Genomic DNA, 24,567 nt, shown 5'->3' with positions numbered 1-24,567 from the left:
GACTGCTTGACACCAGGAGTTTGAGACCAGCCTGGGCAACACAGCAGGCCCTGTCTCTACAAAAAAATAAAATGCAAAAAAAATTGGCATATAAAATTAAAGACTGTCCTGACTAGTGCCTGAAATTATGATGAGTTTCTTCAAGTATGAATATATAACCATCACCTGGAAGGTTCGGTAAATGCCCTCATCAAATATGTGCTACCTTTGCACACTTTGTAGTATGTAAGATACTCGTGTTACTATATTCAGAGTAACCAATATATTTAAAGGCTACTGGATGTTAAAACAGGCTTACCTTTTAGTGTTTTAAATTTCATATAGTTTCTCAATAGTACTATTGTCTAATAATCAAAATTATTTTATATTTCTAATCTAAACAATATTAAGCTTTCTCTATATTTTCTCCATACCTTCATATTAAATGCTTGAGATTTACTCTCAACTTCACACGTTTGTGCATCACTTTCTTTGCAGTAACTTTCTGCCCCAACTGTATCCATAATATTGCTTCCACAATTCTGCGTATTATAGCCACTATCCATCTGACAGGAGAAAAAAGAAAAAAATACATTGTGAGGAACTTAAAAGTCAAATATTTAAATAAGTAAACCACTATAAACTGTCATTCACTACATCTGAACGATCCTAACATGTAATATTGATCATGTTGAACAAAATTCAAAAGTAATGCACAAATATAAAAGGTAGTTCTGCATAGTACTGATTATTGTAGTCATTTTACAATTCCTTTCAATGAAATATATCTTGTAACTTCCTTAAGAATCAGTGAACAGCCTACTGACAAAATGCTTTACTGTTATTTTGTGATCGTACCTAGTAGACAAAAATGAGTATTACAACTAACTTCACCTTCCAACGCATTTTCCAGGCTTGTCTGTAAATGGCTTGAGGCATGCTGCCTTTAAAAAAGTGGGTTATATTATATTCACGCCTAGTTGATCACAATAATGCCACATATACAATGGCTCTAGATGTTAGTTGAGCTTTTCATGTTAATAAAAATTGTAGCATCCTAAGATACACTGTTTCAGTGCAAAAGAGCAAAAAAGAAAGATTCTAGCAAACTTCCAGCTTGGAAACATTTATTGAGTGTCTCTAAAAAGGCCAGGCACTATCTCTACATATTTAATATTTTTTTCTCCTTTCAACAACCCTATTACTTTACTAGAGAAGGAACTTAAGGCTAAAAAAGCTTAACTTTCACAATGTCATCCAGTGATGAGGTGATGGAGATGTGAGACCTAAGTCCAGGTTCTGTTCACTGCACAACACTCCATTTACCTGTATAATGCTGAGCACCAAAGAAAGCAATCCACAAGGGAATCACTTTGCATTTAAGCCCTCCCTGCAAGTTAGGATCAGAGGGAAGGAAAAAGCTGACTGTCATTTTGTTTCCCTCACAAAGGTACAGACTAGCCTAGAAACTGCAGTCTAACACTTAATAATCCTGAAAAAATGTTCCCAGTTTTCAGGGCTGGATACATATCTGCTTACTACTAGAGGTCATGTTCCATTAGAACAAAAGCCTTGTGAAGTGTAACATTTTTGGGGGAAAGCCTTGTTCTGCTATCATTCAATAGCTACTTGATCAAAAATATAAATGTCAGATTGCTCCCAGAGATTCTGCCAATAGCTCTTCCTTCTAATATTCATCACTGCCAAATAGCTGGCTTATAATGCAATACTAATATGTAACTGGATATATATGGAGGGAAAAGTTACTCATTAGTACAGCAGGAAGTAAGGCATGCGGGGAGTTTGTCCCACACTATGGGAAGAGCAGGATCGACAGGAGCCAAGTTGAGATGGTGGCTGACTTCACTGTCTCTCATCTAGACTTCTGCTAATGTCAATGCCTAATATGTACCAACCAGGCAACAGATACCTTGTTATCCCCCACAGGCATCAAGGTAGGCATCAATCTCACTTTATAGCTAAGAAGGATAAGGGGATAAAAATTAAAAAGTCATGTTCGATTCACTGCTATGTAAATCTTGCCTTAAGATCCCACAGCCTGGAAATAAAAGAACTCTAATTCAAACTTGGTTCTAATTTCAAACTTTATATTCCAGTTGGGCCATGGTGCCTTTAAATGGTGTCCTATGTCAGTCATTTAACATGCACTTTCTTACTAAATTTATTTTTCTACCACATAAATCAGATGTCATTGTCTTTTAAAACTTTTAATTGGCAACAGTTGTGCCCTGTGATAACATTCCTTGACATCTGGGCCCAGCACTTTAGCCCTTCCCTCATCATTCTCAGTCCCCCTTGTTTGTTACCATTCAGAGGACCTTGCCTTCCATTACTACTTATGTTTTTGCTTTTATTATTATTTTAAGCTGACCACAATTACACATATTTATGATGTACATGATATTTTGATATGTTTACAATGTGTAATGATCAAATCGGGGTAATTAGCATATCCATTCACTCAAACATTTATCATTGCGTTGGGAACTTTCAAAATCTGCTCTTCAAGCTATTTGAAAATATACGATAAATTGTTAATTACACTCACTGTATAGAGCTATAGAACACTAGAATTACTCCTCCTATCAAGCTGTACTTTTGGATCCATTAACCAACCTCTCCCTATCCCTGCTCCCCCTACCCTTCCCATCCTCTACTACCTACCACTATTCTACACTCTTCTATGAAATCAACCTTTTTAGCTTCCATATGAGGGAGTACATGTGGTATTTATCTTTCTGTGCCTGGCTTATTTCACTTAATGTCCTCCAGTTTATCCATGTTGCTGCAAATGTAAGGATTTCGTTCTTTTTTTATGGCTGAATAGTATTCCATTGTGTATATATACCACATTTTCTTTATCCATTCATCTATTAATGGACACTTAGGGTGATTCCATATTCTGGCTATTATGAATAGTGCAGCAATAAACACTGGAGTGCAGGTATCTCTTTGACATACTGATTTCCTTTCCTTTGGATATATACCTACTAGTGGGATTCCTGGATCACATGGTAGTTCTATTTTTAGTTTTTTGAAGAACTTCCATAATAGCTGTACTAATTCATATTTCCACCAACAGTGTTCAGGCACTGTTTACTTATATTAATCACAATGATCATGCTAATATCCTGTAATCCTATTATTATCTCCATTTAAAGAAGAAACAAGCTGAAAGAAACGGTCACTTTCTGGGATTTATAAAGCTAACAGAGCTGAGCTATAAACCGAAATCTGCCATTATGGTTTCCCAAGCCCATGTTCTTTAATGCCATGCTCGCCCCTCAACTAAATACCTTTGCATCCACACCCATCCTGGCACCCTGCCCTCCTTTAAACATAGAGGAGTTACCACGGCTACTCCTATCAGGGCTCTAGATTCTACCCCCTCTTGCATGCCTCAGTTCTGTCATTTATAAAACAGATCACCATTTGACAGATGACAGTATCTATTATATCTGTAAGGTATCACAGGGATTAGCTTCTGACTGTAAAATGCTTGGCATGCTCTCTGGTACTTGAAAAGGACAGGCGACAGATACCTATTAATAATTATATTAATAATCACGTTGCCCAACTCCTAGTTTTTAAAAATCTCCCTCTCGTCTTCATTTAAATGCTGTATGCTGTTTCTTCTGTGTTCCATTATTGGAACATGAAGCATGTGGGAGTTACTTATATCCTATTGTTCAAGGTCATCGCCAAGGTCTGATGGCGAAAATTCAAAAAATTGCCACCTTAGGCATAAATGGGTTAAGTAAAAACAAAGTAAAAAAGCAAACTACAAAAAGATCTGATGTTGATGCTTTTCTCTAGGTATCATTTTCTTTCCCTTCACAACTAAACTCCAGTTATCTACACACGTTATTTCATTACTTCCCCTTCTTTAACCTTCCATTCACTTTTCACCTTGAGGCTGTTCAGTTACTAATTACTTCTCTTACTAGTCCAATAGCCCCTTTTCAAGCCCAATGTTCCTTGCTCCTATTTTGGCAATGCTAACTATTCTTTCCTGTTTAAAATGCTTCATGACACTGTGCTTTCTAAGTGTCCCTTTCTCCTCTTTGGCTGGTTCTTTTCAGTCTCCTTCAGGGGCTGTGCTTCCTTTACCTGATCCCTCAATTCTTCCTCAGGGTTCCAAATCCTGGCTCCCTGTTACTCTCAGTAAATACCATCCCTGTGGTTGAACTTAACCTACGCATGCCTTCTGTTTTTGTTACACAAATATTTAATGAGCGGCTATTACGTGCCAGGTTCTTTTTTATAAGCACTGGGGATAAAAACATGCATGACTGCTGGATTAGTCGTCTGACTGGAAAGAATGCAAAATGTACATGGAATCATGAAAGCATATGGTCTGGCCTGGCTAATGTGATCTGGGAAAGTTTGAGGATGTAATCAATAAGTTGTCAATGAAAAAAATAAATAGGAGTTAACTAAGTAAAATGGGATAGAAATGCTACATAGTATGTGCAAAGGCCCTGTGACAAGAGAAAACGTGGCTATTTAAAACTTTGGAAAGCTAGTGGGACCTAAACAGAGAATGAAGGAAAACAAGCTGGAGAGTAGAAAGACCAGCCTTGCCAGCCACATTACAGACTTTTAAAATTAGTACCGAACACATTTCAAAAATGTAGAAAATAAAAAACTCAATAGAAAGGTTATTATATAAACTGGAGGAAATTGCCCAAAAATTCAAACAAAAAGGAGATTTAAAAAAAGAGATTTTTAGAAAGTGGAGAATCAAAAGGAGTTCCAGAGAGAACACTAGAAGCGGCAGAGGAGAAATCTAAGATATTATTCAAGAAAAGATCCAAGAAGTGAGGGGAATAAGTTTACAGACTGTAAGGGCATTCTGAGTGAAGAGTATAATGGATGGAAAGAAACCTGCACTAAAGGACATCACTGAAATTTCAGAACCCTGTAGACAAAGAAAAATGCCTATCCATGTCCAGGGAGTTGGGGATAAAAAGAGATCATAAACAAAAGATTAAGCACTGAAATAGCTTCAGATCTCTCACTGAAATGGAAGCAATACCTTCAAACTCTGAAGGACATTTCCAAACTCTCAAATGTGAGAGACAGACACATGATCAGACATGCAATGTCTTTAGAAATGTACTCTTCCTCAGAAAGCTAGTAGAAAGCTAACTATGTGGCAGAATTGTAATGTATGAAACATTTTTAGTAGACATTATGATGTTATGGCCCAAAGAGTAAAACTGAGACTGCTTGGGGGGTATCACATAACATATTTTTACCCAATAGAAGGAAGAGGTTTGTAATAGTAAGAGAAATTAAAAAATGAATGGAATAGCCCTGCAAGTGTAATTAAGCATAGATTGTTTGACAAGTTAGTAGTGACTACAATTATGGGAGAATATGCTACCCACGGCTTCCAAAGGTTAGTTGGATTAGATGATGACTAAGGTTTATTTCAACAAAAGTATTTTGTAATTTCTCTATATAAAAAAAAGAGAGACAGAGAGAAAGTGAAAAAAGGCAGAGAGTAAAAGAAGCAAACAATGCCTTTAAGGCATATACTTTTAAGCCTGTATGTGCTTTTTTCTATTTATGAAACTGTAGAGAAGCTAAAATACGTACAAGTGATTCTAGTATGATCTTTTTTGAGCAATGAAGCTATAAGTCAGGATAGGCAACAGAAGCATAAAAATATGAGCAAAATACTATATTTAATTTTGGGTCATTTAGAATCTTTCCCTGAGTTTTAACTTCAGCATGCCAAAACTGACAACACTAAAGCCTTATAGAGTTGGTGTGAGAATTAAATGAATTAATAAAGTGGTTAGAAGAGTGCCTGGTATATCAAAACACTATGTGAGTATTAGCTATTATTATGAGTCAGTATTAACTTTTGGATTAAAGAACATGGACTCTAAAGCCAGACTGCTGGGATCAAATCTCAGCTCTTCCACTTACTAGTTGTATAGAAACTTTAGGTAATTTACTTCACCTCTCTGACCCTCAGTTTCCTCATCTGTAAAACAGGGATAATAGTACACATACCTCACAGGATTGCTGTAAAGATTCAACAAATTAAAACATGTAAAGGTCTCAGAATAGGACTTGGCATATTAGTAATGCTACATCAGTGTTAGATGTTATTGCTATCCCCTTCTGACTTTTGAAGTTCCTTCAAAATTCTCAGCTCAAAGAACACAACAATGAATGGAACAAATGCCTTTCCAAAGTGCTAATTATGAAGTATACGTATCTGTCAAATGGATCAAGTTTTCCTGTTGTCAGAGACATTGCAAAATTGGAAATGTATAATTTCATGAAAAATGTTGCTATAAATCACGTTTCTAAAAGAAAAGTACAAAAATGCATACATAAAAGAACTTTAAGGCTGGGCGCGGTGGCTCATGCCTGTAATCCCAGCACTTTGGGAGGCTGAGGTGGGCGGATCGACTGAGGTCATGAGTTCGAGACCAGCCTGGCCAACAAAGCTAAACCCTATCTCTACAAAAATACAAAAATTAGCCGGGTGTGGTGACGCACGCCTGTAGTCCCAGCTACTCGGGAGGCTGAGGCAGGAGAATTGCTTGAACCCGGAAGGTGGAGGTTGCACTGAGCCAAGATCAAGCCACTGCACTCCAGCCTGGGTGACAGAGTGAGATCTCATCTCAAAAAAAAAAAACAAGTGCTCTAAACTCTGTTTATCCCCCCTAAATCACATAAAGGAAAAACAAAAATGATTTTATTTTTAGAATACAAATACTATACCAGACCTTGCATGTTTTGGGGGACTGGATCCACATGAAACAGTGATGAATCCTGCCTGACTCTAGCAGGATTGATTTCTCTAGAGCAGGCTAATTTCTTTTCTGCTCTCATCTGTTCCTACTCCATATAATCAGTTAATGTGAATATGAAATATGTCTTATCAGTCATAATTAAAATAAATTTACCCTTCTCCTATCACTTAGTATTAATATTTTTTAAAAATATTATATAATACTATAGTCCTCATGTTTAATCCATTATCTTTGTTATACTACAATCTTAGAAAGAAAGGATAAAGAACACCAAGGCAGTGAGGAAGGGGCTATAGAATATTAAATACCTTACCTGAATGTTACTGCTTTCATAAGGAATGACACTGCTTTCAGCAAGAGGTGACATGCACATATGAGAGTTTTCAATACTGAAGGCAATGCCACTCACAAAATCAGTCATGGGTAAACTGCCATTATCAACCGGCTCTTTAATCCAAGTGTTCTCATCTGCTGTCTCTATAGGATCAACCATATCCACAGTGTTATTGTCTTTCTCCCTTTCAACATCCTGCAACAGTGCTAATTCTTTCTCAGAAGCACTGGACTGATTTTGTATAACAGACATGGCAGTCACAACCAAATGTGTACCATGTGTAGAAGTCTCATTACTAAACTGCCGTAGGTGTATTCCAGCAGCATCCATGGCTGGTGACGAGACATCTGTGGAAGGAATATTCTCTTTATCTTCCTCATCTTCACCTTGAATCTCAAGAGTAAAAGGTATCTGAATCAGTGGGGTCCGATACTGAGTACCACCGCTATACATCTGAAGTCTCATAGGAGACCAATTTTTAATTGGCGAGCAGCCATCTATATAAGGACTTCTGATACATGGATTAGTTATCCCATTAGAATTTGTTCCAGATGAAGCATCAGGAGAATGAACAGTAAACTTCCTTTGTTCTGAAAGGTGGGAAGGGAAAAAAATCACATCACAAAAACATGAAAATGGAAAAGTCACTACTAAATGGTAATCATGTTTCATGCCAGGAAAAACTGCATTTCTCTAATAGTTGTGTTGTTTACCAAAGTGAAATTCTGATGTCAAAAACAATAGCACAAATGGATGTGTCTTAATAAGCAAGACGAGGCTCTTAAAAAATAATTTATTTGGTACTGTCTCTCTTTTTTTTTTTTTTTTTGAGATAGGGTCTCACTCTGTCGCCCAGGCTGGAGTGCAGTGGCACAATCACAGCTCACTGCAGCCTTGAACTCCCCAGGCTGAGGTGATCCTCCCACCCTAGCCCCAAGTTAGCTGGAACTACAGGCATATCACCATGCCTGGCTAATTTCGGTTTTTTGTGGTTTTTTTTTTTTGGTAGAGATGGGGTTTCACCATGTTGCCCAGGCTTGAACTCCTGGGCTCAAGCAATCCACTGGCCTCGGCCTCCCAAAATGCTGGGATTACAGGTGTGAGCCATTGCATCTGGTCACTTTCTCTTTTTTAATTAAATTATTTTACTCACTGAGAATTATTTGCTTATGAGCATACTGCTATTATACTAACATTGTTCAAATACACGGAAAATCCCTAGCAAATCAGCTGAAACCTACAACTTAACAGCTGTGCCTGGCAAATGAAAAATGTAAAAATACATGTGTTTATGTAAAATACCATAAGCAATATGAAAAAACAAACAAAAAATTGGAAAATATCTGCAACAATAAAGAGCCTAACAATGATAATCAGAATGATAAAAATGCTTTAAAACTTTAAAAAATACTTTTTGTAACTTAATTAGCTTAATAAAAACAAAAGTTTTAAAAATGGACGTAACAACCTTTCCAATGGTAAACATGCATATGAAAAGTGTTCAGCCACATAAATAAAAAAAATATGGAAGTTAAAGCAAGGGAAGGCCATTCATTTAATAATAACACTAGGTTGAACTAACAATTCCCCCCCAAAAACATAAATGACAATAAATATTTGGAAAGAACTTAATGTCATTAGTGACCAAAGATACAAAATTTAAAGCAGTAAGAGATCTTTTTGTAATATGCCAAATTTGTAAACATCAAAAATAATACCAGTGTTTCTCGTTGGGAAGAAATGATTTTCTTACAAACTACTCATGAAAATTTTAATTGGTACAACCTTTTATGAGGAAAATTTGGCAAGATTCATCAAAAGCCTTAAAAACATTCACCCCCTTTGACCAAATAAGTTCACTTCTGAGAATTTAATCTAAGAATATAAATATGTATAATATCACGTACCCATAAGGATATTAGTTTTGTGATAAAGAAAACTTAGAAAAATTTAAATGTTTATCAATGGTTGAAAACGAATGATGCATTCATATGAAATATATAGCAATTCAAAGTTGTGCTTTGAGACAATTATAAATGACTTGAACAACCTATGAAAACACTCATAGAATGCTTTGTGAAAAAAGCAGGATCTAGAACCATCTATATATATGTACATACATGTATGTAACCGTATGTGTATATCCATATATACACAAAGACTAGCAAAATAGAGTTTTCAGTTTTCCAATTTTGTGTACTAAGTTTTTAAAAACTGTGAATAGTTTTCAAAAAGTGCTATAATTTTTACAAAGAGAAATTCATGTATTGCAGAGAGAAATGTGTAAATTTCCACACATCATATTTACATTAAAAACTTTAATCAAATATACCTATACAAAATGTGAATATTACCAAAGTCTAAACCTACAGGTCAGAAGGCATACGAAAACCAACTTGTCTCTAAAATTGCTAAATTTCCTTTGATAGTGTTTGATGTAAATATTGCTAATTAAAGTAACTGTATTTAACATTACAGTAGAAACTGGTGAGAATTCCCGCCTTTGAAGGTAAACTGTTCTTTTATTTAAAAATCAAAGTTTTTAAATGTTAGAAGGTTAGTGATCATTTTGAGCTCTATCATTAAGACAAATTAAAAGAACCTCTCTAATAACAAATATTGATAGTATAAAACTTTTAACTAGGTATTTTATTATGAGACATACCTGAGAGTGGAGTCTCTCCTATCTGAAATTCAATTGGTGAGAAAGTGGGTGAAGAAATAGGCGAAGGACTAGTTATGCTTCCCAAGCTGTATTTTTTTGCACTAGCCTGAATAGGGCTAGAAGAAAACTGCCCCTGTAATAAAATTAAATAGTAAATAAATGTACATCGTTCTCTTCCTTAACTCTTATGCTGCATACTATTTATCACGGTCTTCAAAACACACTTATAAACTAGGAATAGTTCACAAGAACCACCAAAAGACACCTTGCAACAAAGACAACTAAGAAGATTGCTACAAAAATTCTGAAATAGTATCAAATATGTTTGTCAAAATATAAACACATTGTATTTGAACAAACCATTAAGTTTCACACTAAGCAACCATCTGTGAAAAATTTTTAAATAATTTACTCTATTAATGCCAAGCCAGTTGTATTATACTGTAAATCTCACCTACTTTAGTAAATAACCTATGCTGAATTTTCTTGAGACTCATGATAAATCTGGTCATCCTTTACATATCTAAATACAAAATTGAAGAGTCTGACCTAAAACATGCCTATGACTAATGATAACATATGAACTAGAGTTAGTTTCTGTGAAGCATCATACTCAAAAGACAACCATCCCTCCTTCTGAAAGCAATCTGGGCAGCTCGGTCCAACTACATCTCACAGTGGTGTCCAAGGGAGAGAATACAGTCATGAGTTCTTAGTTTCTGTTTCTGGTTAGGCCAGTAAAGGCCCTTCCTCATCCCTCTTTTCCACTTATTACTAGAGACAGAAACCAAAAACCATGGCTTCAGGCTGCTGAAAGCCTAAGATAGAACAACAACAAAATGTGGGTTCAAGCTTGACAGCATATTAGCCAACTGCTTTTTAGTATACTTCTCACCGAACTTGGTGTCTGCAAGGGGCTCCTACACTTTACAGGAGACAAATCTATTGAATAAAACATCTCAAGTGATGTTTGAACACCACTATGAGGACTTCTGGGAGAAGCCGAAGATAAGGAGTCAGAGATGCTTCCGTTCCCATCTAAAAACAGCTTTCTTCTGAGGGATGAAGAACTGAGGTTTCCAGGAGATTGATCTGCAAATTCATCAGCTCTAAAATAGTCACCTATATTTAATAATAGGAGAAAAGGCAAAGCCAGTCATTTTAAAGAGCAATTATACTTCTGTTACTCAACTTTTAAGAAGCCAGCATGCACTATGTTTGAATTTTTTCCCGAAAAGAGGGCAAAGTTTAATTGCATATGTGATGTTTTACATCTTAAATTATTCCTTAGTTTTTAAGTGCTACATTGTTAGTATACTATCAATAAAATGTTTATAGTTTCTGTCTATAGTAATAAAGCTCACTATGATAATAAGGCTAATTCAAACCATGTTCAAGAAAAAGAGAAATTTCAGGGCAGTTTCCCCACTTCTTTAGAAAGAGGCACTGCCACATATTTCCCATGTTACCATTTACAAAAAGCCAGCCAAACAAAACCTTTGGTTCAAGTTATTAAAGGTTTAAACAAATACAGTATTTACCTAATATATTTTCTAAATTAAAATCCACAGGAAGAGACAGCAATGTCTGACAAGCAGCTGGAAACAAGCAAATAAATAAACAAGTTCAAACGTGGGATAAATCAATGGAAGTATACAATATGCAATTCAGCATGTGCTGCCCAGTCAACCATCTCCCTGTAATGTTCCAGCCAAATGGAATTATTCCATTTCTGCATTCTATTACATACCCTGCCACCTTTCTAGAAGTGGTTTCCCACACTCTCCGCCACTGGTGTAAACATGTTAATAGTAAAAGTTAACTCCTGGCTCTGGTACTGGCACTTGAAAAGGAAGCCAGCCTATATCTGGGGGGAGATTTCTCACATTAACCAATTTTCATAAGAATGCTTTCCAAGACCAGAAATCAATTCACATGCTTTGAACAAGAAAGCAAAACACTACTGCTATTTCTAAAACATGGCTGGATGCATCTGTTCTACTATACTTGTTTTTAAAGGTCAGCTCTCATATGGTTATTATGTAGCTCATTGAAAAAATCCAAACAGGCCAGGCTTGGTGGCTCACACCTGTAATCTTAGCACTTTGGGGGGCCAAAGTGGGCGGATCGCTTGAGCCCAGGAGTTCGAGAACAGCCTGGGCAACATGGTGAAATGCTGTCTCTACAAAAAAATACAAAAATTAGCCAGGTGTGGTGGCGGGTGCCTGTAGTCCTAGCTACTGAAGAGGCTGAGGTGGGAGGATCACTGGAGCTCGGGAGGTCAAGGTTGCAATGAGCTCTTGATTGTGCCACTGCACTCCAGCCTGGGTGACAGAGTGCGACCCTGTCTCAAAAAAATAAAAATAAATTAAAAAAAAGAAAAAGGAAACAATTTCAATTCCAGAGTAAAGTGTTACTACCTGAACTGGGTTTAGAATCCAATGTAGCTTAAATGGAACATACTTCTTTTCAAATTGTGTTCGTACTCACCATTGCTTTTCTCAGAGTGAATGGTCAGCTTTTTTCCAATTGGAGAGTCGCTATTTGTGTTAGTGCCTGTAAGACATTTTAAGTGAAAAATCCTATGTTTTATACTCTTCATTTGCTTTAGCATTACTTTTTCCAAAGTAAAAAATTAAGAAAGTGGAAACTTATTTTGTAACATTAAAAAAAATCTGCATATATAAGTATATATTTTGGTATGTTTCTATTATTTTTTTACCTTTGAGGGAATACAAGGATAAAACTAAAGGATTACCACAGCAAATAAGGAGGCATCAAGCAATATTTTTTTTACATTTTTCTTTAAATAATTGTATACATTTATGGGGTACAGTGTGATGTTTCAATATATGTATACACTGTGACAAGAGCAAATCAGGCTAATTAACATATCCATTGCCTCAAATACTTTTCTTTGTGGTGGGAACATTTAAAATCCACTTTCAGCAATTTTGAAATATATGATACCTCATTATCAGCTATAGTTACCTGGCTGTGCAACAGATCACCAGAACTTATTCCTCCTGTCTAACTGAAACTTTGTACCCTTTGACCGACATCTCCCCCATGACCCCTCCTCCCTACCATCTGGTAACCACCACTCTATTCTCTACTTCTAAGAGTCTGACTTTTTTAGATTCTACATAATAAGTGAAATCATTCAGTATTTGTCTTTCTGTGGCTGGCTTTTTTCACTTAGCATAATGTCCTCTAGATTCATATATGTTGTCACAAATGACAAAATTTCCTCTTTTTTAAGGCTGAATAGTATTCCATTGTGTGTGTGTGTATGTGTATATATATATATATATATACACATACACACACACACACCGCATTTTTAAAAATCCATTCATCTGTTGATGGACATTTAAGTTGACTCCATATCTTGGCTGTTGTGATTAACGATGAAGCAATAAATATGAGAGTGCAGGTACCTCTTTGAAATAGTAATTTCGGTTCCTTTGGATATATACCCAGTAGTAGGACTGATGAATCCCAAAGTAGTATTTTTTTTTAAGGAAATGATGGTTACTCTTCATGACGTCAACCTTAAAAGGTTAGGGATACCCTTTAGCTACCCTCAATGTCCTCAACAGATTAAAATGCCAGATTATTTTGACAAAAACTGAAATTTGATCAATAAAACCATACAGTTTCTTTCACAAGAAGAGTTAAAAATATGGGTGCAAATTATTTTAACTCTGAAGTTTTATAAGTTAAAAAATCACCAGATTAAAAAAACTAAAAAACTAAAACCATTTCAAAAAAGACTAATATAAGCAAAATAAAAGGAAGAAAAAGCAAGGGGACCAAACAAACCTCCCTCCCCCCAAAACCAGAAACAACTCAGGAATTCTAAAATAAAATGACAAAATAGAGTGTAGTAACCTAACAATCCTAAATTTTAAAATGGGTAAGTGGGTTGCTGAATAAATTAAAGTTCCCTGTGAAATACTATCAAAACGGGTAAATAAATAAAGAAAATTTTGGATGCAGATGACTTTGTCACTGCATGCACAGTGACCTTCTATAAGGGTAGTGAGAACAAATATATGACAACCATTGCCTGGAGGTAGAAAGATACTTGATAGCTTACTGGCTTGCCCTTTAATTTCCTTATTAATTTTGCAGATACTCAGCAATAATACACTGTCCCAGAGGTCATATTAAGTCTTCATCCTTTCTTTACGTTTATAAGAAATCAGCAGAGTAGGAAAAGGCAACACAATTTAGGGTTTTATCTAAAATATTAACCTTCAAAATACTGCTAAAGTCATTAACAACTCATCTCTATATTCAATACCAACTATTTCTTCATCTATGGATCCTCTATAACCATCATTATAACTGACATTCACAATAGTCATGAAGAAAAAGTTAAATTCAGAATATAACAGCTAAAAATAAATTCAATAAATTTTAGTCAAATTTTTAATTCTAACCCTAAAAGGAGTTAAATTCTATGTTATCCAGAATTTTAAAGCAAGCTCCTTACAAAGCAGATATACTAGCACTTCACGATATGTTGCTTTATATTCACTGATTTTTTTTATTTTTATTCATATCATTTTTAGTACACTCACATTTACTGGAATGATATTGTGAAAGCTGTTTCCCTTCATGATCAGTCCAAGGAGAGGGTACGATGACATCTTTAGTGAAAAACTAGGAAAATTAAAGTCATACAATTAGGCATAAATTCCACCCAAAATGTGAGACGGTACCTGTGTTTTTCCAAATAATTATTAAACATGTTATATACTAACTTTATAATTGTATGTAAAAATTTTAATACAAATGACCAAAGGAAAAATGGAAGAAATTTAAAGTATATATAAAGAGGTATCTTAATACTTCAAATCAACCAGTTAAATTTGAAACTTGTAAACTAAACTAAGAGGATTAATCATAGACAAAGTATTTTAAATTTCTTTCCCAGGTTTTTTTGATGGGGTTACAAAAAAAAGGATGAAAAGGAAAGGAATATATTAAGACAGAGATATGCAAGTAGGCCAGTATGAATGGTGGCACTGAAGCTGGCTTGTTTGTTCTGGCTCTCAAGATCTGATTATTAAATTTTCAAGAATTCTGTGCACCAGTTGTTAAAACCAGTATTAAAAATAAAATTATGTAAACTTACAATTAAATATATTAAAAATAAAGAACAAATATTCAAAACTCACCACTTGCTAATTATTTTATACATTTATCAATGTCTATGCTCTTGAGGTTAATAATGTATTTTGTATCTGTATGATGGAATTCCTACATATAATGGTGTGCCACTATTCTTCCTTTCCGATTCAGTGATGTCACATCAGTAGCTTGAAATTGGCCATGGTTGGAGTACTTATACTATGGATAGCAGCAATTGCTATAAATCATACTCCTTCCATGACCAGAGAGCAAGTTGTTAAACATTTACCAGCACACTACTGGCCAGTATATTCAAATGAGATAGAGCATTTGGATACTTTTCTTTCCTCTTTCATTTCTAACACAGTATTTTCCCTTCCGTAGATTTTGCAAGTAACCAAACACGTTTTCTTCATATTTTGCTATACACATGACAAAGAGCTAATTTTCTTAACTAAATTACCCATGAATCTATGAGGAAAATATATTTTTTTTTTAAAAAAAAAGGTGGACTGGGGCAGATATAGACAATTACCAGAAAAAAAATTAAAGGACCTATAAACTTACAAAGTGATGGATAAGTTCACTCAAAAGTAAAGAAATACAAACACAAAAAAATGTCATTTTTAAAGTAATAAGAGTAGAATAAAGAATTCTGATAATAATCAATATTGGAGATATGGAAAATCAAGCAGTGTCACACTGTAACCAGGAGTATAAATTGGTATAACCTTTTATGAGGGCAATATGGTAAAATCTACCAAAACTGAAAATTCACAAAGCCTCTGACTTACTAAGTCCATTTCAAGAATATAAAGATATATATACCAATCACTGCAGCATTATTTGTGACAGAAAAATAATAAACACAATTTAAACATCTGTCAACAGGGGCTAGGTTACTATGCTGTTGCTAAGAGAATGTAAAAATCTATATGCTGGTTATCAAAAATTTCTAAGAAAAATCATGAAGCAAAAAAAGGAGGATGCAGTATGAGAACGATAATAGTATGCAAATGATAATCCTATTTGTCGAAAATATTTTAAGGACATATGCTATTAAAGACATAAAATTAATCTGAAAGTATACATAAGAAATGTTATAGTCATTACCTTCATGAAGTGGGGTGGGGAAACAGAAGGCTTTTTATTTTATATTTTTTCTTTTTGTTTTTACTATATGTATATGTTTCTTCATTTTCAAAAATATATATTGAAAAGAAACAAATTTTCTTAAGTTTGCCTGCTGGGTTTCTCTTTAAAATTAAGGATTCTTAAAGAAAGCATTTTTTCAAAATGTTGGAAATTTTGAGTCAGAATATTCAGGTGGGGAAGAACCAAGTGATTGAGTCAGAATGAAAACTGTGCAGTTACTAGGTAGATGAAGAAGTAGGTAATGTTTGGCAGGAGTAAACATAGTCTTTTGTGGTACTGAAGAGCTAAGTATGGCTAAGGAATAGAGGAGGGTTGAGGGGGCTAGAGGGGCGGAAAAGTAAAAATCAGAAATGCTGCCATCACATAAAGACTTTCTGAGGAAAGAACAAGGTAAATAACCCTTACTTAGATGCTAGGCCAGGTGCGGGGCTCACGCCTGTAATCCCAGCACTTTGGGAGGCCAAGGCAGGCAGATCATCTGAGGTTGGGAGTTCGAGACCAGCCTGACCAAGATGGAGAAATCCTGTCTCTATTAAAAATACAAAATTAGCTGGGTGTGGTGGCGCATGCCTGTAATCCCAGCTACTCGGGAGACTGAGGCAGGAGAATCACTTGAACCCGGGAGGCGGAGACTGCAGTGGGCCGAGATCACGCCATTGCACTCCAGCCTGGGCAACAAGAGCGAAACTCCGTCTCAAAAAACAAAACAAAACAAAATAATAATAATGACCCTTATTTAGATGCTAAGAAAGGCAGTTCAACAGACAGAAAAAAGCAAAAAACTTAATTCTTTTTATTTTTTAAAAAGCCTACATTATGATATACCTTTCCTGTTTAACAGTAAGAGATTCTATTTCATGATTATCTTAAAAATCCAAAGTATTAACAAAAAAAGACAAAGCCATTCCCAATGCCAATCTAGACTCTGAAGGCCTGAGAATATTCGACTTCCTCTATGTAAACTCCAACTTGAAACAAAGTTTGTGCTAATCAATATTTTGAAGGCACAAGGAAGACAAATTGTGCTAGGTCCTGAGAATGAAAGGATGAAGTACGGTATTGGCCAAAAAAGATTGCGTCCAGGGGACAGAAACACTAAACTGATCATTACAACAGTATACAAGTACTATGCAAGGTACTGGGATAGCTGGAAATTATTGGTCTTAGGACAGTACAGAAGGGTGCTTTATATAGATGGGACTGCGAAGGGCTTGGAGGGGAGATGGGACAGTGAAGGATTTGAAGAAAGTCTTCCTAAAAGAAGTGATGTACATGCAGAATTGATCCTTAACTGGTTTAATGATCAGTAACAGTTTAAGTTACCTCTTCAATGGCTTTTTGTCTTTTGTCTTCCACATCTTTATCTATTCTATACAAAGATAAAGAAGAAAAATAACCATGCTATTACTTAAGCTTATTGAACATTTAAAAAAATAACCTTTCAAATAAATAATCTCCCTTCATTGAAAACTGGCAAATGTTAAGCTCACTTTATAATAAATACTAGTGGTATCTTGTAACATTTAGTAAATGGCAGTATTCTGAAATTCAGCAGTTAGCTATTAGGTTTACCTCCCTCTTTTCCATTCAAAGTTTGAATGGAATGATACTTTATTTCAAAAGACTTACATTGATATTAAATTGCTTTTAACAATATAAATTTGATAAACTTTGTCCCTTAATACAAATTAAGAAGTATTTAATTCAACATACATCTAAAAATTGTCCAAAGTTTTCCTCTTCAATTATAACAAGTTTATCATGGCAATAATTTTAGAATCAACTTTTACTGTAAAATAGACGAGGACAGTTATCACAGTTCTAAACAGTCAAAAATATTAAATCTGAAATAAAACATTGACAATATAACATTTTTTCCAAATGAATTCTTTTTTCACTTTGATACAATCTGCAATTACCGCAACATAAACTTCTCAGCTACAAGATTTAATATAAAATTTTGGGTCACAAGCACAAAGCATATACTTGCCAAGGACTCAGAAGTTAGCTTTCTAGGACTACTTCTTTATTCCATTACAGGAAAGAATGCTTGCCTTCCATCAGTAAATTGGTAAGACATATTTTTTTTACAACTTAAAATTATTTTGTCTCAGAATTTTTTCTTTAACTTTTAAGTTCAGGGGTACAAATGCAGGTTTGTTACACAGGTAAACTTGTGTCATAGGGGTTTGTTGTACAGATTATTTAATCATCCAGGTATTAAGCCTAGAATCCATCAGTTATTTTTCCTGATCTCCCTCCTCCCACCCTCCACCAGGCCCCAGTGTGTGCTGTTCCCCTCTATATGTCCACGTGCTCTCATCATTTAGCTCCCACTTATAAGTGAGAACATGAGCGGTTTGGTTTTGTTCCTGTATTAGTTTGCTAAGAATAATGGCCTCCAGCTGCATCCATGTCCATGCAAAGGACACGCTCTCATGCTTTTGTGGCTGCACAGTATTCCATGGTGTGAATTTTTTTTCACATATAGACTTGCTCATGGCTTAATAAAGCTTATATGAGAATGTATACATTTCAGAAATTAAGTAGATTTTTCAAGTGGGAGAAGTATGAGAAAATAAACTACAGTGTCAATCCACATATCCCAGCTTGAACAGTAGCCATTTTGAGGATAACAAAATAGCCTTCATCTTATCAATGGTTCTCTTCATCTTATCATGGTCAAAATGGCAGCACATAACAAGCTTAGCAAATAGCAAGTAAGCTCTGAACTAGGATTACTGCATTCAGAAACCTTTTGCTACTTTATCAGAGGGACTTCAAGAACATGAAATACTCAGGTGATTGCTGGAAACAGTAAAAATCACTGTGGCCAAATACTCTGCAGTCAGATCAAAGAAGATTCTAAGAAGTCATACAGGGGAGAGCATCCTGACCAGCATACCACTGAACACCAGTATGATGCATATGGGTATAGGTGTGGCCTGAATGTTGAGCCTTTGCACGGTGGCAAAGGAGAGGGGATCTCAGGACTGGTCACCTACATGGCCAAGACTCACCTGCTTACACTGGTATGCTTTACAGTTATAATTTTCTGTGTGGATGGTGGCATGAAAAGGATGGGAAGAATTGAAGTAGAGGGCTAATATGTAAGAAGAGATACTGAAAGATACTGCTTGTTTCTAAGGATGAAACGAGATGCTCTGTGAAGAATATATTGACTATCCTTGGTAGAAGCCATAACCATTCATTGAATGATATCATTAAATTATAATATTTTCCCACTCTTTTCCATTCTTCTATATGAAAAATCTATGTACTAAGAGACACCAAGATTATCTTTATAAACCTTTGCAGACAATATATCATTTAGTAGTAAGTACAGAAGCACTGTGTTACAACTTTGGTCTAATTATAGACTCTTGACTCTTAATATCTTGTACTTCTTCAATGTTTCTTACAGTCCCTCACAGTACTCAATAAATATCTCTTGACTGATCAATATAATAATTGTACATCATTCAATATATTGAAGAAATGAGACAAAATAATTAAGCATAATTAAGTTCATGTGAAACAAAAAATTAGTCACTAACTGTGACTCATTTGCTTTAAGATATTCATCTCACCTTCTTTCAAAGGTATTATTTATTTACTTATTTATTTATTTATTTTATTGTTTTGAGATGGAGTCTTGCTCTGTCCCCCAGGCTAGAGTGCAATGGCACGATCTCAGCTCACTGCAGCCTTTGCCTCTCGGGTTCAAGCGATTCTCCTGCCTCGGCCTCCCGAGTAGCTGGGATTACAGGTGTGCACCACCATGCCCAGCTAATGCTTTTGTATGTTTAGTAGAGATGGGGTTTCACTATGTTGGCCAGGCTGGTCTTGAACTCATGACTTCAAGTGATCTGCCCGCCTCAGCCTCCTAAAGTGCTGGGATTACAGGTGTGAGCCACCACACCCAACCTCAAAGGTATTATTTAAATTTAAGTTAAAATCCTTTCATGTTTTATCCTCATTCTATTCCCTTCCTATTAACACTCTGTCTGGATGGACATTAATTTTATGAGTGAATGGTCATCATGTTACCAAGCAAAGAGAAGATAGAGGAGAAAAGCCAGTAAGTATTTACCAGAATATCTCAATATGTGTGCAACACTGTGTGACTGAATTCTTAAGTCAAAGGGAAAAGGATTATCCTTTGTTTTGGACTAACAACATGTCTACTAAGGACAGCAAATTAAAATCTGGTCATACCATGTATTTGATTTTTTTCAAATATTAAAAAATCAGACTATAAAACATACAAACAAGAGTCCCTGAAACTACAAAAGAATAATATGACCTTACACTTTGTAATAAAAAACAAAATCTGCAGTACATTAGTGCCTTGAAACCTAAACAACACATCAACAAATAAGACTGCACTGGGTGATATGTAGAATTCTAGAAAATGTAATTCTGATTCCAAGTGAATTGTTACAGTTGGACCGCTCTGTTGCTAATGGATACCCTTCCACTCAATGCGTATGTAACTCTTTAAGGGGGTTTTAGGTTTCCCCAAACATAGATAACAATGAAACAGCATTTTGCTTTACCCCAAACCATCAAAAAGACAAACTGAAACAAGTTAATGGCAGAAGCCACAACCATGTAGAAAAGTGCAAATTTCAAAATGTTCTTCTCTTAACTGAGTGCTCGGGGTACAGAGCTGTCACCTCAGTGGCAGAGGGAAAAGGTTACCCGTAAAAGAAAAAGGTATCTACCCAGGTCTGGAATTGTTGGCAAGAAAATCTCTCTGAATGTAGTTCTTTGAACTCATTCATTTAGATAGGAAAAATCTGCATCAAAATTTTTTCTCCCTGATACCTTTACATAAAAATATACTCAACATTTAGAATTTCCTACCTCTCTTCACTTGAGAGTGTTATTAGACTTAGGTGCAAGAAAGGAAAACTTACCGAGAATGACTTAAGTATAAAGCTTGACGATGAATATCTTCTGGGTCTATTTCTACAGGATTTATTACAGCTAGTTGATCAATAGACCATCTAAATTTCCCTGGAGTCTTAACAAAAGAAAGTGAGCTTATGAGTAAAGGCAAACTAAAATAGTTCATCAAAATGCTAACCTATGTGAGAAATAATATGAATGGTTATAATATGAAAATATTTTAAAGCTTATATTTTAAAATTTGACTTTACCATGAAATTAAATGGCAAAGGGTAATCATATCACATTCGATCAACTGGCTTAATTGTATCTCTCTCTCTTTTTAAGAGAGTCTCATTCTGTCACCGAGGCTGGAGTGCAATGGTGTAATCTCAGCTCACTGCAACCTCCACCTCCTGGGTTTAAGTGATTCTCCTGCCTCAGCCTCCTGAGTAGGTGGGATTACAGGCACCCGCCACCACACCCAGCTAATTTTTGTATTTTTTTAGTAGAGACGGGGTTTCACCATGTTGGCCAGGCTAGTCTCAAACTCCTGACTTCAAGTCATCAGCCCACCTTGGCAGTGCTGGTATTATAGACATGAGCCACAGCGCCCAGCCTGTATCTCTTTTAAAATATCAGAATCTTTCACCTGGGTTGGAAATACGTAATACGAGAAAAATCACAACAGAGTAATAAAGATATAAAACTTTCACAATTAACACTCATCAGTGTGATAAACTAAGCCCATGTAAAAGTAAAAATCTCTCACAGTTATCAAACGTCTTTACTTTCACGAAGAAGGAACTGAAATTAAAGTCCTTAGTCACTTTGGAGATGGCTGCAAAAGCTCATAACATAGTTGATCCTTAAAATAATTATGAATGGCAACCGGTGCTGCCTTTCTGTACTCAACCATGCAACTGAATTAAAGGTTTATCCAAATCCTAATCTGTAATTAGAAATATATTCTAGGCAAATTCAGTCCTAAAAACGCAAGATGCCATACAGTCCAACTTTGAGGATTAAGCTGCCATCAATCTATTATTTATTTTTAGTAAGACCAAGAGATAAATTTTAATGATTCAATTAAAAATCATAAGGTCAGATTGATGAAATGACTCAATATAAACTGCTCGACCTTCCACTAGTACATACCTGCTCATTGTAAAACCTGTATGAAAGTGTAGCAGAAACAGCCACCCTATTTGCAGTTTTTCTAAGTAACTTGATAGGTTGAAAGATCCAAGGTCAAAAGAACTTACCCAATGTAGCAAATAACAGTAAAATAAGATAAAGTGGCCCGGGCACGGTGGCTTATGCCTGTAATCCCAGCACTTTGGGAGGCTGAGTTGGGTGCATCACATGAGGTCAGGAGTTCGAGATCAGCCTGGCCAACATAGTGAAATCCCAACTCCACCAAAAAAAAAAAAAAAAAAAAAAAAAAAAAAAAAGATAAAGTGGTGAAGCCTTTTCTAATATACTGAAGAACACTTTTCCTTCATATTATTATTGTGCTAAGCACTAATCATATCACCTATCACACTGTCTTGATATTACTCATCTAGTTCTGTTTAACACATAAAATAGGGGTTAGTTTCTTTTTATAATAGATTGCAAGCTAAGAATTATTTTGACAGTTTTAAATGGTTGGGAACACAAACAAAAAAATATCTTGTGACATGTGAAAATTATATGAAATTCAAATGTGTCCATAAATAAAGCTGTATTGGAACAGAGTAACATTTATCTCTTTACACATTGCCTATGGCTGCTTTTGTGATACAAGACAGAATTGAGTAGTTGTAACAGAGACCAAATTACCTGTAAAGCTTAAATATTTACTGTCTGGCCCCTAACAGAAAGTTTGTGACCCCTACATTGGAGTATAACCTCCTTAAGGATTTGTGCCGAATGATCCTAACTTGTTCACAGTGTAATCCCTGCTTAGCACTGTATCTGACACATAGCAACATTCAAATAATGTTTGCCAAATAAGTGAGAACATAATATTAGATGATGCAGCTTCTTCTCTGATGTATTAGTAGCTATATCATCAACCACAGAATGTAGCTACACCCACAACTGCAGGAAGCTAACATATGTTGTTCTTGAACTTAAAAAAAAAAAAAAAAAAAAACTTCTAGCTAACTTATTAACCTAACCACGAGATTATAATGAACACTACAATTTTAAAAAGTACATTGCAGCTATATATGCTCCATAATGTATTTCCTCCTTACCTTGCAAAGACAGATGTTTATATTTAAAATTATTTGTAATTACTTACATTTAAAATTAGTTGTAAACACTAGTCAGGAATAACTTACTGGTAATTTTGTTGATTTAAAAACAGAAGGACTGGCGAGAGTTTGTTCATGGAGATTAGAATAATCACTAGGACTTTCAAAAGGATTTAAAACAGGGATCCTTCCTGGAGTTTCTGGTGTTATTTGCATCTTTGATTCCTTGACATCTCCCATAGCACAGAGAGAAAACTAAAAAGAAATCAAGAGTATGCATGTTAAAATTACAAAGTCCCATAGATATTAATTTTAACTATTAAAATGTACTCGACAAATGTGTCACAAAAACAACTCAAAACCTAACACTCTTGGGACTATGATACAGCTTACAAAAAAAGTATCACATATAAATGTTCTTAACTGATCCTCGAAATAACCTTGAAAGCTATAGCAGTAAGTTATTAGTGATATTATTTTGCGAAAGTATTAACAAGCTCAGAGAAGTGAAGTGGCTTATACTAGCAGCAATCAAATATGAATGAATTCAGATCTGCCTCTGAGGAAACTGAAGATTACAACAGGCCCAGATCTCTTCTCAACTAAAGGACTTATAGCTACAATTTTTTTAAAATTCATCATCTCATGTCTCAACACTATGAACATTCTTCGGATACCCTATCCAACTACAGTTGCTATTAAACAATTCTTTGTAGCAAGCAGGTAAGAGATGAGGAAGCTTGTGCCTTTCTTGCACATGAGTCCTAGCCAGAGAAGTATGATTGACAGGGGCTAGGAAATTAACTGCCTTGGGTCCCCTTTCCTCCAAAAATCCTCCTTTCGCCAAGACCTCCCCTCCACCCGTCCCGGGATACAAAGCAAGACTGCATTACTTCCAATCAAAGGAGGCTACAGAGGCTACAAATTGGCGGGGTGGGGTGGAGAAGAGTCTACTTCTGGAAAGTTGAGATGCAGCCGGCTTCCCTGGATGGAGCGCGAAGGAGGCGTCGCCCCCAACCCTACGTGGCCACTCTTTCTGGTGCCCCTCTCTTCCACACCTACTCCCTGACTGCTCCCATTCACCAGGGGCGAGCGGGCAGGCAAGTCAGGAGCTGGGAAAAGAAACTTCTCCATTCAGACAGGAGGAAAGGCCAGGGACCACAAAGAGCGTACCTACCGGTGCGTACAAAACGAAGCCCCCAATACCGACTCCAGGGAGCTCCCGGGGGCCAGGCCAGCTTCCCGACAGGCACAGACTCTTTAACTCCCCGCTTCCGCGCTGTGTTGGGCCAACCAGGGCACGGGGCTTGTGAGCGACTGGCCAATCGTGTCGTCCCGCCATCCGCGAACCAGCCA

At 35.8% G+C, this 24,567-nt stretch overlaps 1 protein-coding gene across 2 annotated transcripts in view; it reads right to left on the bottom strand.

Moving 5' to 3' along the window:
* The window catches only part of BORA (BORA aurora kinase A activator), a 25,762-nt gene extending 1,209 nt beyond the window's left edge, over positions 1-24,553 (bottom strand). Inside the window, exons 1-11 of one of the 2 annotated variants that reach the window (XM_003257436.3) lie at positions 24,389-24,553; positions 23,299-23,466; positions 20,998-21,104; positions 17,399-17,444; positions 14,368-14,449; positions 12,269-12,334; positions 11,320-11,376; positions 10,674-10,900; positions 9,779-9,911; positions 7,093-7,703; positions 414-545 (exon numbers count right to left, since the gene is read on the bottom strand). In XM_003257436.3, coding sequence (XP_003257484.2) covers positions 414-545; positions 7,093-7,703; positions 9,779-9,911; positions 10,674-10,900; positions 11,320-11,376; positions 12,269-12,334; positions 14,368-14,449; positions 17,399-17,444; positions 20,998-21,104; positions 23,299-23,466; positions 24,389-24,553 — 1,794 coding nt within the window. The remainder of the gene's footprint in view (positions 1-413; positions 546-7,092; positions 7,704-9,778; positions 9,912-10,673; positions 10,901-11,319; positions 11,377-12,268; positions 12,335-14,367; positions 14,450-17,398; positions 17,445-20,997; positions 21,105-23,298; positions 23,467-24,388) is intronic. The other variant, XM_012506936.2, reaches the window with a different exon arrangement.
* Positions 24,554-24,567: the final 14 nt, after the last annotated feature.

Source organism: Nomascus leucogenys, chromosome 5 (assembly GCF_006542625.1).
Source record: "Nomascus leucogenys isolate Asia chromosome 5, Asia_NLE_v1, whole genome shotgun sequence".
Classification (NCBI taxonomy): domain Eukaryota; kingdom Metazoa; phylum Chordata; class Mammalia; order Primates; family Hylobatidae; genus Nomascus; species Nomascus leucogenys.
This window is presented reverse-complemented; position numbering and strand designations above follow the sequence as displayed.